Source organism: Solanum lycopersicum, chromosome 8 (genome assembly GCF_036512215.1).
Source record: "Solanum lycopersicum chromosome 8, SLM_r2.1".
Taxonomy (NCBI): Eukaryota; Viridiplantae; Streptophyta; class Magnoliopsida; order Solanales; family Solanaceae; genus Solanum; species Solanum lycopersicum.
Genome location: NC_090807.1, coordinates 1817372 through 1830630, shown reverse-complemented (window position 1 = coordinate 1830630; position 13259 = coordinate 1817372). Strand labels below are relative to the sequence as shown.

Sequence of the window (13259 nt, the reverse complement as noted above, 5' to 3'; positions counted from 1 at the left end):
TTTGATTAGTCGTAAGTAATATCGAATCATCACAAACCCTATGTTAGACTCAAACCAAAGCTTGCTTTGGCGATACGTAAGCTTTTATGGCAAGGGCAAATATGTTATTTGAATTTTGAATACTATAGAAATAGGAGTTCACCCAAAGCAATTTTAAACTGAATTTAAATTAGTCGAATCAGTAAACTTCGAATATCAAATAATTAAATTAAAAATAAAAATCACATATATTTGTGTTTTTGTATGATTTGCATAACCTTAGGTTGTGCATACTTTACGCATAAAATGTTAACAACCAAACTACCATTTTTTCTAACCAATTAAAAAATAATCCCACTTCTTATAAAATATTTTTCCCTAATTTTTTTTATTTCTTTTCTTCCTTCTTTTTTTTAATTTTCTCTCAAATCCCTCACTTTTTTCTTTTCCTATCAATTATCCATATATAATATGAAGGCTTTCATTCATCTTCTTTATTGAAAAGGTGCATTTCTTTTCCTTTATTAATTTGTATATTTTCCTTTGATGATTTCAAGAAAAGTATTATATGTTTTATGATTGGAAAATTAAAAATTGAATAAAAGGGGGTATTTTAATTAAGTTCTTATGCACACAAAATGCATGAGGAAAATGTATTATCTTTCATATCATTTTTTTATGAATTTGGTTGAGATTTGGAGTAATAATTTTTTCTTCTTTTATTGAATTTAATGATATTAATATTTATGTGCTTATGTTCTCCAGAAAATTGTTATAATTTGTATTTAGAAATCAAGTCCCAAAGTTTTGGCATTAAGAATTCCCATTCTTATTTTTCATTATTCACTTCTTAAAAGTTCGAATTTACCGTGAATATACGGTAATTACATTCACTATATCAGTTATAATCATAGTTGAAACAAACTTGTTATGTAAAGAAATTACTTATTCACTATGTTCTTATTGCTTTAAGAGTTTAACTTATATGCATAAACAGTCTGAAAGTATTCACGCTACTACGATCAAATCATTTAAAAAGGTCTTTAGAATTAACTACGTCAGTTATAATCATACAGTCGAAATTAACTTGTTTGTTACCTTTTTATAGGTCCAAAATAGTCTTGTTGAGGACTTGAGGTAAAGGAATGGCAACAAAGACAAGGGACATTGCCCCTATAGTAAAGGGCAATAGGAGCCCTAGCACATCAAAGACAAGGTCTCTTGCACACACAAATGCCATTAATCTTATTGCTTCAAATAGGAAAAACACCTATCTCAAGTCCAAAGTTTCTTCAAGTCATGATAAAACTCAAGGCAAGAAACCAACACCATCAACTTGTCTCAACATTCACCATAAACAAACCCTAGATTATAGATCATCGATCGATAAGCCTCCATCCAATTTTGATAATACTCAAGTCAAGAAGAATCCAACATTGTTGAATGAACTCAACATTGTCCACAATAAACCAAATGTAGCTCGAGGAAGTTTGTTCGATAATAGGCCTTCTTTACCTTCTAGTCTTGACAATGTTCAAGCCAAGAAGATAGGTTCATCATCTTCTAGCATTCATAATAAACAAAATCCAGCTCAAAGAAGATTATCGTTCGATAATAAACCTCCTCAATCTCCTAGTCTTGATCATAATACTCCTCATGGCAAGAAGATAGCTAGTGATACCAACACTCACAACAAACAAAACCTAGCTCGAAGGAGATTGTCTTTCGATCATAGACCTCCCTTATCGTCTTTACATGATCATAGTCCTCAAAGCACGAAACTAGTCCCAAAAATTGATCATAGGAAACAAACTCCAACACGAAGGAGATTATCGATTGATCATAAGCCTCCCTTGTCTTCTCCCCTGCTAAAAAGCAGAACATCCTCTAACCCTAGGGAGAGAGTTCTCAAATCATCAATGCCAACTTTAAGCAAGAATTTCACTTCTCATAAACCCCTTTTGAATAAATTGCCCAAAACACCTCATACTAAGGATGATACTGGAAAACAACATAGTGTTGGCCTCTATGCTAAGCCATTGAACATGAACAATACTATCACCAAGAACCAAGATAGTACTCATGATTCAACATTAGATATCACAGCGAATATCGTTCCTCATGAGGTTAAAGAGTTAGAGAAAGAGGAAGAACAAGAACTAGTCATTGAAGATAATGGAGAGCTAAGTGAAAATGTAAACATTGATGAATACCTCAAGGCTGCAGAATCATCCTCATTATATGTTGTGGAGAATCAAGAAGTCATCAAGAATATGGAAGTAGCAAAAGAAGAACAACAATTGGACATCATAGAAAACCATAAAGAAGTAGAACAAATCAAGAATGTTGAGCCTAGTAATCATGATGTTGAAGAGATCGAAAAACAAGAAACCGAGAATCAAGAAGAGAAAGAGAAAGATCAAGAAAATGAAACACCATTGGACGATTGTGAACAAAAGAAAGATGAGGGAAAAGAATTGGATTTGAAGATTGATCGAGAAGAAAGTGAAGGAAGAAACAACAAAGAAAAGGAAGAAAACAACAACAAAGTTAGCACAACTACAATGACATTTGCAAAGGCTTACACACATTTGGTACATAAGAAGGAAATTGTAGTATCATCTAATGATGTTATTGAAGAAACAGCAAGTAAACTTAGAGAGCAAAGGAAGAATAGAGTTAAAGCATTGGCTAGTGCTTTTGAAACTGTCATCTCTTTGCAAGATTCCAAGTAAGTTTACACTAAATTGTATGAATCATTGTTCATTCTTGAACATTGTAACAACTTTTCTTAAATATGTTTTGGACAAATATGAAGTAAAATGTGGAGAAATTGTTAATACTAACCATGACAAGATTGTACAGTCAAATCTCTATATAACGATGTAATCTGTTTCGATGTTTTTTTAACTGTTATAGCGAAATGTTATCACAGAGAACATATTATATAGCATGAAAAATTGACTCAAAGAAAGATTTGTCTGTCTGTTATAAAGGATTACTGTTATAGAGAAGTTTGATCATATACATTTTCAATTATGTATTCATATGCAATTCATCCCATAAATAGAAAATTTGTAAGTGAAATAGTAATAGTAGTAATGATCATGAGAATAATTAAATACCAATTTGTACATTAATAGTAAGATACAAATATAATAAATTATATCCTCCAAAACTCTCAAAATATATTATTTATTACTTGCTCAACAAGAAATCTTCATGGATCATTTGCAATATCGAAGCTCCAAAGATATTTGTCTCTCCAATCTAAGTTGTCTTTTAAAATTAGCAATAAACATTTCTGCTCTCTGATCAACGTCATTTTCATCATCATTATTTCGAGCAATACTACTTTTGGTTCTTCGAATGCAATGTGTATAAGAAGGACCTTCATATTGATCATCTATGTCGCGAATTGAATCGTATAACGAGCTCTTAGACTTGTTGAACAACTTTATAGGATGCTTCCTTCTAAAGTTAATAATTTTTGAAGTTAATTTCCATTTGTGCATTTTAGAACTAAGTAGAAAAAGTATGTTCTTGGTTGCTTTGTTCATGAATGACTTTAATAATAACCAATTTTGTGTTTTCATAGCTTAGTATTTTTGCTAGCTAGAAAAGAGTTGTAAGTAAAGGAAACTAAGAGGTTTCTTATATAGAGAAAGAGGAAGGATTAAGAGAGCTAAAAATTGTGAGAGAAGTTACACGGTTTGGGCCAACAAAAAAAATAATTTATTCACACTACACACAACTTTTCGATTTTTTTTATCGTACGTACTGCATAACCATCTTATTTAAAAGTTTAAGTTATTCGATTAAGGTACAATATTTATTTAGTCTTGGTGAGATTTATTATACTATTACCGTGTTAAGAAAATAGATCTTAGATCTAATGTGAGAGGTTGACTAAGATGTCTGACTCTGAATTTACATCTAAATATTAGGATGGTATACGGAGGATAAAAAATATTCAGAGTGTTTTGTTTTCTTAATACTGTGAGTTTTTCAATATTTATAAATCTTAAAGTAAAAGAAAATACTAATTAACCTAATACTATGCTTTAACATTCTTTTAGAAATAATTATATATTAGTTTGTGATGGTGATTGCTAACAATGGGGAGTGCAAAGTTTCGATTGGGATAATGATTGATGGTGATGATCGTAGATTATAATAGCTAGTATTGACGATGGCAGTTAGTAAGGTGGTAACAAAGGCGGACCCACCCTATAGGACAGTGTGCACGTGCATTGATTAACTTCGAAAAAATCATGTAATATAGGTTTATATGTATCTTGAGAAACTTGCATAAATTAGAATATAATTGATAGTGCACCCATGAAAAGTATAGATTTGTCACTGTGCTGCTGGTATAAGCTAGAGGAACCACCCACGATGAGTTTGAATATAGCTTCAATGCTATTTTATTGTTTCTATTTTTTTAAGTTTGTCATATAGCTCATATTTAAGCTAAGGTAATATTAATGCATCCGTAATCTTCAAATTATAGATTCGCCTCCGTATCGTGGTTAGTGAATATATAACTTTAAGCATGGTTAATTTTGAAGTTACTAAACTTGGATTCCAAGGATAAAATTTAACCAAGTTTTAGTTGGGTTTCAAATTAGGCATATTGTATAGTCTCTTTTTTACTTAATAATATAATATTATGAAGTTATTAATCTTGGGCTCTAAGGACAAAATTATCATTTGATATATAACTTCATAATAGAAACTATTAAAGTTGAAGCTTAGTCAATAAGATTAAACTATTTTCCTTTTCATTTTCTTTAGTCAACCAAATTCATAAAGAGAAATTGTTTGATCATTGAATGCAATATATTCAGGAAAAAATATGCCATCATATACTTAAATTCAATTGTAGTAAAAATAATTATCATCAAATGACAAACAAAGAAAAGAAAATTTAAATATCCCTTTTGTTTAATATAACTAAGATTATCATATTTCTATATATATACTCTATTTATTTGTATATTATTATTCTTTTTGGTTGTAGAACTCAATAAAAGAAGTTAAATTAAATAATAAATTATATCCTTTAGTTGATTGATTACTTGCTCAACAAGAAATCTTCATGGATCATTTGCAATATCGAAGCTCCAAAGATATTTGTCTTTCCAATCTGAGTTGTCTTCTGAAATTAGTAATAAACATCTCTGCTCTGTGATCAACGTCATTTTCATCATCATCATCATTATTTCGAGCAATATTACTTTTGGTTCTTCGAATGCAATGTGTAGAGCGACCTTCTTGTTGTTCATATTGATCATCTATGTCGCGAATTGCATCGTATAACGAGCTCTTAGACTTCTTGAATAACTTTATTCTTCGAAAACTTAGGATTCTTGAAGTTACTTTCCATTTGTGTATTTTAGAGCCAAGTAGAAAAGTTATCTTCATGGCTGCTTTGCTTATTAGTGTCTTTATTAGTGACCAATTTTGTGTTTTCATGGCTTAGTATTTTTGCTAGAGAAGAGTAGTTTTTTGTGTTTTTTGTTGGAGAGAGTGGTGGAAAATTATGAATGAATTAAGCTAAGGATATCTCTTATATATAGAGAGAGAGAGAGGAAGAAAGATGGAAAATAGTTTATAAATTTGTGAGAGAAGACACACGGTTTGGCCAAACAAATATACAATAAAAAAATAAAATGCCTATTTGTCACAATAATTCCTTGGTTAATCTTATACATCAATGACACGACAACAACATATTCAGTGAAATTCCACAAGTATAGTCCAGAAACCTTACTCTTAATCCGTGGAAATAGAATAGTTATTTATAAAGAATATCGATTCGAACACAATACGTCAACGTAATTATGAAAATTGAAAAGAACATTAAAAAAAAATATTACATCAACATAATTATGAAAATAGAACAGAACATTAAAGAAAACATAACAAAATATTGCGACGATAAGACCACTATAAATATCAAAAATAGAACACACCAACAAATAGTATACTAATATATAAGATATAAAATTAGTAACGATTGAACTGGTAATAACACACGTTTGATCTTTTTTTAAAAAAAGGAAATTCAACATAATAAATTAATAATATATAAAACTAATCAAAGTAGTATTAACTAATCAGTATGTTGTCAAAATAATGGTCACAGTACTTCCATGCAAAGTACAATGTAACTACTACTGATTTTACATTGACTTATGACCAATTCAACAAAGATTAATAAAAACTGGGCATCCTTTTAAAAAATAATTTTATACGAATAATAATTTGTGTTTAACTAATCAATTGAACAAACTTTAGTCGATACTAAAGACGCACTCCCGACTAGCAAAGTCACAAGAGTGACGATTCACAAATATGCTATTATATGTGCATAATGTAATAACACCATGAAAAGCTTTTCTAAACAAATATATATTGCTTAGATGAAAAACCTTAGATATTATACTTCAAATATCAAAAGTGGTAGTTTGTATCAAGAGGGAAATAGAAGAATTCCCCTTTTTTCACAGAACATAATATATCTCACAATTGAAAATAAGTGTGAAATCACAAACATAACATAATGTTACGACAAGTAACAAACATATTTCGAAGGTAAAAAGTTTGCTTGAAAATTTCAAGCCATTAGAATACAAAAATAGATCAAAGCTCTAGCAAGCAGGCAATTTGCGAAGACGGATAGGGGATCAATGAGATGTCGCTTTAACAACTTGAAGCTAAGCAAAATCAAGCCGCAGGTGTTGTGGAAGAAGAAAACCGGGTACAAAGCAAGTAAAGATCAATGAAGTTTCCCATGGAGTAAGAGCAGACTCATTGAAGAGCAACAAGTACATTGGTTCCTGCTAATATGCAATGAACCAATCTAATATAGGTGTGCTTCAAATGACGATTGATGTAGACTCGCCAGATAAATTCACCCTCTTCTAAAATTTTAAAGCAACGAGAAGGAAATAAATTCATGAACCATTTTGTCTCCAGCAGAAAGCAAAATAGAGAAACAGATTTTGCAATACAAGACAAATTTAAGGAAATAAAAGTGAAAGTAGATCAAAAAAGGAAGCAAAGTGTAACACTAGTCTTTACTTGGTATCACACCAATCTCATGCAAATCTTTCAAAATTTTGAGTTTTAATAGGACGCAAAGGCCAATTCATAAAAAGGAAACAACAAAACTTGTACGGAGAAGTACAGAGATGAAAGGAAATATTTTGAAGAAATATTGTTCACTTCTCCTCCAATGAAGGGAGAGACATTTATGGAAGAAAAAAGATTTTGATAAAAGAATACCATGAAAGGAAAAGACACAGAAAAATAGTTTAAAATGGGATAAAAAGAGAAGCAAATAATTGATTTTAAAAGGGAGCAAAAAAGAAGAGGCTAAAAGCAGAGCATAAAAGAAAGGGAATAATCACAGGACCTAGGATGTTACATGCAACTCTTGATGCCATGAACTTCCACTGAGTAAGCTTTCAGATACCGGCCCAATGACCTTGCTGATGTGGCGATCAATTGTTTAACAAGAATGTGAGTTTCTCAACCTCTCGGTAACAGATTAGGTACCGTCATATGACTGTGATGCCATTCATCATCTTTAATATCTACTTTTAATATACCACTACACTTTGAGGTGAGGCGTGTCATAGCAGCAGAGATTCAATCAAACAGAAGCATCTAGTGATGTAGCTAGCTGGGATCCACAATCATTGAAATTGAAGATCCCACAGCAGGGCAGTGAAGAACGAAACCACAGAGTGTGGGAGCAGAAAACCAACGAAGCAGAGTACCGTGAAGACACCTCGACACAAGAAAACAAAAGTAAATTTTTAGCAGCATTCTTTAGGATATTTCTTTTCTAAAGATAATAGATGCCATAAAGTACAAAAGGTCTATGTCCCTAACATAATGGTTCTTAAAAGGGGAGAAAGTTAAGAAATTAAAAAAACACACTTATAATACCATACGAAAATTAAAGCCGTTGAAGTTGAGGGCACGGCCTCACTTACACAGCTGTGATCAAGTCAAGCATAGTAATGCTAACACACATCGAAAAACTCCTGAATGAGATAAGTAATCAACTTCTCCGTTCAGCTCCTGCTTCTGATTCGGTCCCTGACACCATTTCTGTGTTACAAAGAAGAAGAAGGATAAGGATAACAAGAGCATTGATAAGATTCATTATCAATATGAAAGAATAAATAAACAAACATATTTGTACAGCATGAGACCAGACAATGTCCCAAAAATCAAAAACCCAAAACAAGTAGGTAGGTAGCAACACAATCAATACACAAGCTACACGAACTAAGGCATGAAACACCAAACAGATGCAAAATGATATAAATGACTATCCAAGAAAAAATCCTAATGTGTATATATATACACACACATTAGGGCGAATTACCCAACTTTAATCAGGTACGAACACTTTCAAAAAGGAATGCCCAATCAACAAAGATGAAACAATAAATGATGCCAAAGTTAGGAAACTCACCCATTGGAGTAAGGAACTTCATCTCTTCCACGATATGGAGATCGGCTATAACTACGGCCACGAGGTGACACGCTTCGGCGCCTGGGGGAACGTCCACGAGGACTATAACTCCTGTTTCAAAAAGGGAATTACAAGGGGGTAAGAGCGAATGTCACGTCCTACTACATATATGAAAAGTTCTCTTCTAACCTGTGACCATAACTTGGACTCCTCCGATATCTAGGGGGGCTACGACTTCTACGTTTACCAGGACCTGGACCTCCTCGCACTCTGCATTCACGAGCAAAATGACCAGACTCACCACACTCATAGCACTTCAAATCAGAACCTCCAGAACGACCACGACCCCCTCCACGGCCCCCACCCCTTTCTCCTCTAGAATTATGTGAGAGCTCCACTCTCCATCCATTCTTACCTGTTTAATGTATCATGAAGAGAAAAGCTTAAAATGCTTCAGTATTTGATATATTTACAGAGCAAAAATATAAAATTGATATGAAGCTGCAAAAGTATTTTGAAAAAGATTGAATTCGGATAAAGGCTACACAGCCATAAATAAGATAAGAACCCATTCAGAAGGTTGAATCATATGCATGAGTAAGGGACCATACCATCCAGATCCCTGATTGCGTCTTGTGCATCTCTACGGTCATCAAAGTCAATAAAGGCATAACCAGGTGGGCGTCTTGCAACCCAAACACTGCAAGCATTTTAAAAAAAAATTTCATCAAGAGTCTTGTGCGCTAAGCAGAAAACATTTAAGGATGGAAAAACAAGTAGTCAAATTCCATAAATGAAATAGCCCCTAGTTATACTAAAGTTCTACAAATGTTCTTAGTAGCTGAATTTATATCCCAAATCCCTTCGATTTAAATCTCAACATGTCACTTTATTTGGCATTCAATAATCAGTCCTTTTTTTAAGAATTCGAAACAATACATAGGAGTTTCAACAGATCAAAGAGCAACAAATGCATGGATATCTTATACCAGATTCATTTCCCTAGAAACTTCTTACAAAGTTAGTCATAATATGAGGACATAAAGTGCCTGCAGTACAGCTTACAACCACTACATCTAAATACTGCTTTAGAGAAACAGGTATACTTGTTAAGTTAGAATAAATTATCTTCTATTTGATAAAAAATAAAGACTTAAGCTCCCTCATGTCAGATTGTTAATTTATGCTTCATTCACGAAGTTTGAAGGAATAAAAGCAATGATGATGGGATGACTAGTAATTACTAATAACAGGTTCTAGTTGTAAACTACAAATTTACTTGCTAGACTCTATAATAAATATTCAGCAGCCAATCACCAAAAGAATTGCACATCCTACTTTTAAGAGGTCATCAATGCATACAAATTAAAAATACAAATTTACGTAGGATTTGCTTTACCTTCTTATAACTCCAAAGACACGGAATTCATCTTCTAGTTCTCTTTCAGTGACCCTAGGATCAAGATTTCCAACGTACACTCTTGACATCTCGGAATAATAACCTATAAAGGAATACACACTTTGGTCAGACATATATAAAAGAAGTTAAGAATTCACAAGGTAATAATAAGAAATTCAATGGTACTGTGTCTGAAATATGCCAAAATCATCAGAAACAGAGTTATTTCAGCTCTGTTTTCTTGGTAGCACTATAGTATACTTAAATTATAAAGAATTTATGTTGTATACACAGATGATTGCAATATCTGCAAACAATCTGTCTATCCTATTTCACTAAAAACACTAATCTACAATTGTATGAAAGTGTGTAAAAATTAAGATTTGCTACAAGTGATTAAGAACCATCACAAATTATTCTCTGTGGCGAATACCACGCAGTCTGGAATACTATTTTTCTACGTATAAGATATATACATTTATGTTTTAAATTATATTAAAAAGGTGAGGCTACCTATTAAAACTGCTTTCACTATGCAACCACAGCATACTCAGTGTAAGCAACCTCACACCTTACTTCTGAACGCAGAGAGGTTGTTTCGGACAGACATTCAGATCGACTAAATTATATACTTCACACATGTGAACAGGAAAAAAATCTCATGCTAAAAATAAAGAAGAAGAAAACAGTAGCAGCAACAAATAGTAACTAATGAGTTCAACAACACACTGTATACATATGCACGAACCATCAAAAAAATGATATTTTTCAAAAAAAATTCCCAAACAAGCTGAAAATTCAGATAGTTAACTAATTGAGCTACTAAAACTCAGCGTAAGATGTTCGAATTCAATAAAACGATTAATTTATTCAATTCAATGAAATTTTAAACAAAATTAGGATTGGTGGAACCGCAAAATTCAATTTATCAAACTAAAACAAGTCACAAATTGAACATTAAACATCAGGTCAAACATAAACAGATCTATACAAGGGAAAAATTGAAGCAGACGGCAAACCTGAAACCCTAGTGAAGAACGCGAGAGAGTAAAACCCTAGGCCACCACTATGAAAAGGGGAATTGTTAAGAGATATGAATAACTGGATTTGAACTGGGCTTGAAAATTGTACTCATTGGGTTAGGCCCAATAGAGCTGATACAAATTTTGGGCCTAGGCCTGTTTAGTTCCGAGGCTGATTAAACGATTATGATTTCGAAATTTAAACAAACCTTTTTTCTTATGATAATTTTTTCACATCTCGTTTAAATATTATGACTTATTGTACTTGTTGCATAATTTTAAAATATGTAAATTTTATTTTCAAAATTTAAAATATATATATATATATATTTGAATAAGCGGTCAAACTAGAACGATTTGATTCTCAAATTTCGATCTGTGTCACTTAAATTAAGATTAAAAAATATATAATATTTCTAGCTATTTTTGGAATATAATTGGAAAATTTTGCTTTTATTATTTTTTTATTCCAATTTTTTTAAAGGAATATTGAAATAGTACTTTCCTCCTTTTTCCAAAGTTATCAATTTATTATAGGAACTTTCAATTATGTCAGATTGTGTGTATATATAATAGGAGTTTTGTATGTTTATATAATTCATCTCTTTAATTCATAGTAAGGGTTGGAGGGGAAGGATATTTATTCGAATTGAATAGTTAAAAATCAATATTACTCTTATTTTTCTTGTTTTAAAAGTAGTTTTCTAGCTCGTTTTAAAGTGCTAGAAAGAAAAATAAAATATTTTTAAAAATAATTAATGAGAAAGCATTTATTTATTTAACATCGCGAACAATAACACTTCTCTTTCTAATAAAAAAAATAGGAAGGAGATCACTAACCTTCTCCCATGCAGCTCATGAAAATACCCATTATATTTTTCCAATATGAACAAGCAAAAAATTCTCAAGTATATATAAGGTTTAAGAGAAAGAAATACAAGTGATAAGAGAATTGAGTTACCGTCAAACGATCTGGTGCAGTGAATAAAATTTTTTATTTGATCAGAAGTCTTAAGTTCGAATTCTTAATATTAAAAAAATCTTTGATAGAAAATGCTTCCCCTTGAATGGAGTCGTATGCAAAATAAATTTAAATTAATCAAATTTTAATACAGATATCAAACACCAGATATGAATAAAATAAAAAAAGAATTAGGGAATTGAATTGAATTTGATTCTATGTTGTTTAATTGTGATGGCTACTGCAACCTAGAATTTTTCAGTGAGCATCTAATTCCTAACTTTCACCAATCTTTAGCTTCGATAGGAATCTACATTACTTTAGGTTCAAATATAATATTATTGTTCAGTGGTGAAATTAAAATTTTCGTTAAGATATTCAATATTTAATATTTTTTTATAAATAAACAAAAATATACAAAAAGATTGCCATAGACTTTTTAAAAATTATATCATATCAATAATTTTTATTATTCTCTTTTATACGAGCGAAATTAGATTTTTTAAGCCATCCAAATCATTTATATTCTTATATCTCTATATCTTATCCAATTATTAAATCTTATACTCCAGGTAAATGGAAGATTTTTCATAAAGTATTTTTTATTGAAATATTTCTTGATCTAAAATGTTATATTAATTTTTGTTCTAAGATTCAATTTTTTATTGATTTTTTTTTAGAATGCAACCACACCTCTTTCAAGAATGTCATGTTTAGTACATTAAAATTCCTCCATTTAAGTTTATGTCGTGTTAGAACAATTTTTTAGTCTAAATACATATATCAAGATATTTTTTTCTAAGGTAATATATATGACACGCAAATAATAATAATAATAATAATAATAATAATAATAATAATAATAATAATAATAATAATAATGAAAATGGGAATAACTTTTACTTGAATTCATTTTTTACAATTAAGTAAAAGTGTATATCATTATATATAGGACAAAATATTTAAATCATGTTTTCACATATAATAATAGATATATTTTTTAAATGGTAGAAGTAAGCATAATCACAAAAAAGGAAATTAAATGAGATCAAACTTGGTAGCTATTTATGTAAAAATAAAACTGGCTTAATATATAGTCAGCTATTTTAACTTGTCGAGATATTTTATTTAAATACTCCAATGAAGTTATATTTCAACTGAACACCTCAACATCTAATAATAACACGTCCTACACTCCTTCTTAAACGTTTTCTATTCAAAATTTGAAAAAAGTATGTGTTTTCATTTATCTCCATGATAGTTAAGTTAATATTATTTTCTTTTATTAGAAAATACATGGGGTTTTACGAGTTTTATTGATATAGATGCTTATAATTGAAGAAAAATGTCATATTCTATCTGATTAATTTAAATATTGTCTAATAAATGAATAAGATCAAT

The 13259-nt window shown here is 30.7% G+C and overlaps 2 protein-coding genes across 3 annotated transcripts; one reads left to right on the top strand and one right to left on the bottom strand.

The window, feature by feature from the left end:
* Nucleotides 1-346: 346 nt before the first annotated feature.
* Nucleotides 347-2825, top strand: LOC101266352 (uncharacterized). The gene is made up of 2 exons (XM_010326367.4): nucleotides 347-484; nucleotides 1088-2825. The coding sequence occupies exon 2, from the start codon at nucleotides 1125-1127 to the stop codon at nucleotides 2712-2714; it is 1590 nt and encodes a 529-aa protein (XP_010324669.1). The 5' UTR covers nucleotides 347-484; nucleotides 1088-1124; the 3' UTR covers nucleotides 2715-2825.
* Nucleotides 2826-7805: 4980 nt separating this feature from the next.
* Nucleotides 7806-11857, bottom strand: LOC101266050 (serine/arginine-rich splicing factor RSZ22). 2 transcript variants are annotated; one of them, XM_069287683.1, is made up of 6 exons: nucleotides 11738-11857; nucleotides 9876-9978; nucleotides 9088-9176; nucleotides 8666-8891; nucleotides 8477-8587; nucleotides 7806-8106 (listed from the first exon to the last, which is right to left on the bottom strand). In XM_069287683.1, exons 1-6 carry the CDS (start codon nucleotides 11766-11768, stop codon nucleotides 8070-8072), a joined length of 597 nt encoding a protein of 198 aa, XP_069143784.1. In that variant the 5' UTR covers nucleotides 11769-11857; the 3' UTR covers nucleotides 7806-8069. The 2 variants fall into 2 exon arrangements, with proteins under 2 accessions (XP_069143784.1, XP_004244489.1); XM_004244441.5 differs by lacking the exon at nucleotides 11738-11857 and adding an exon at nucleotides 10895-11432.
* Nucleotides 11858-13259: the final 1402 nt, after the last annotated feature.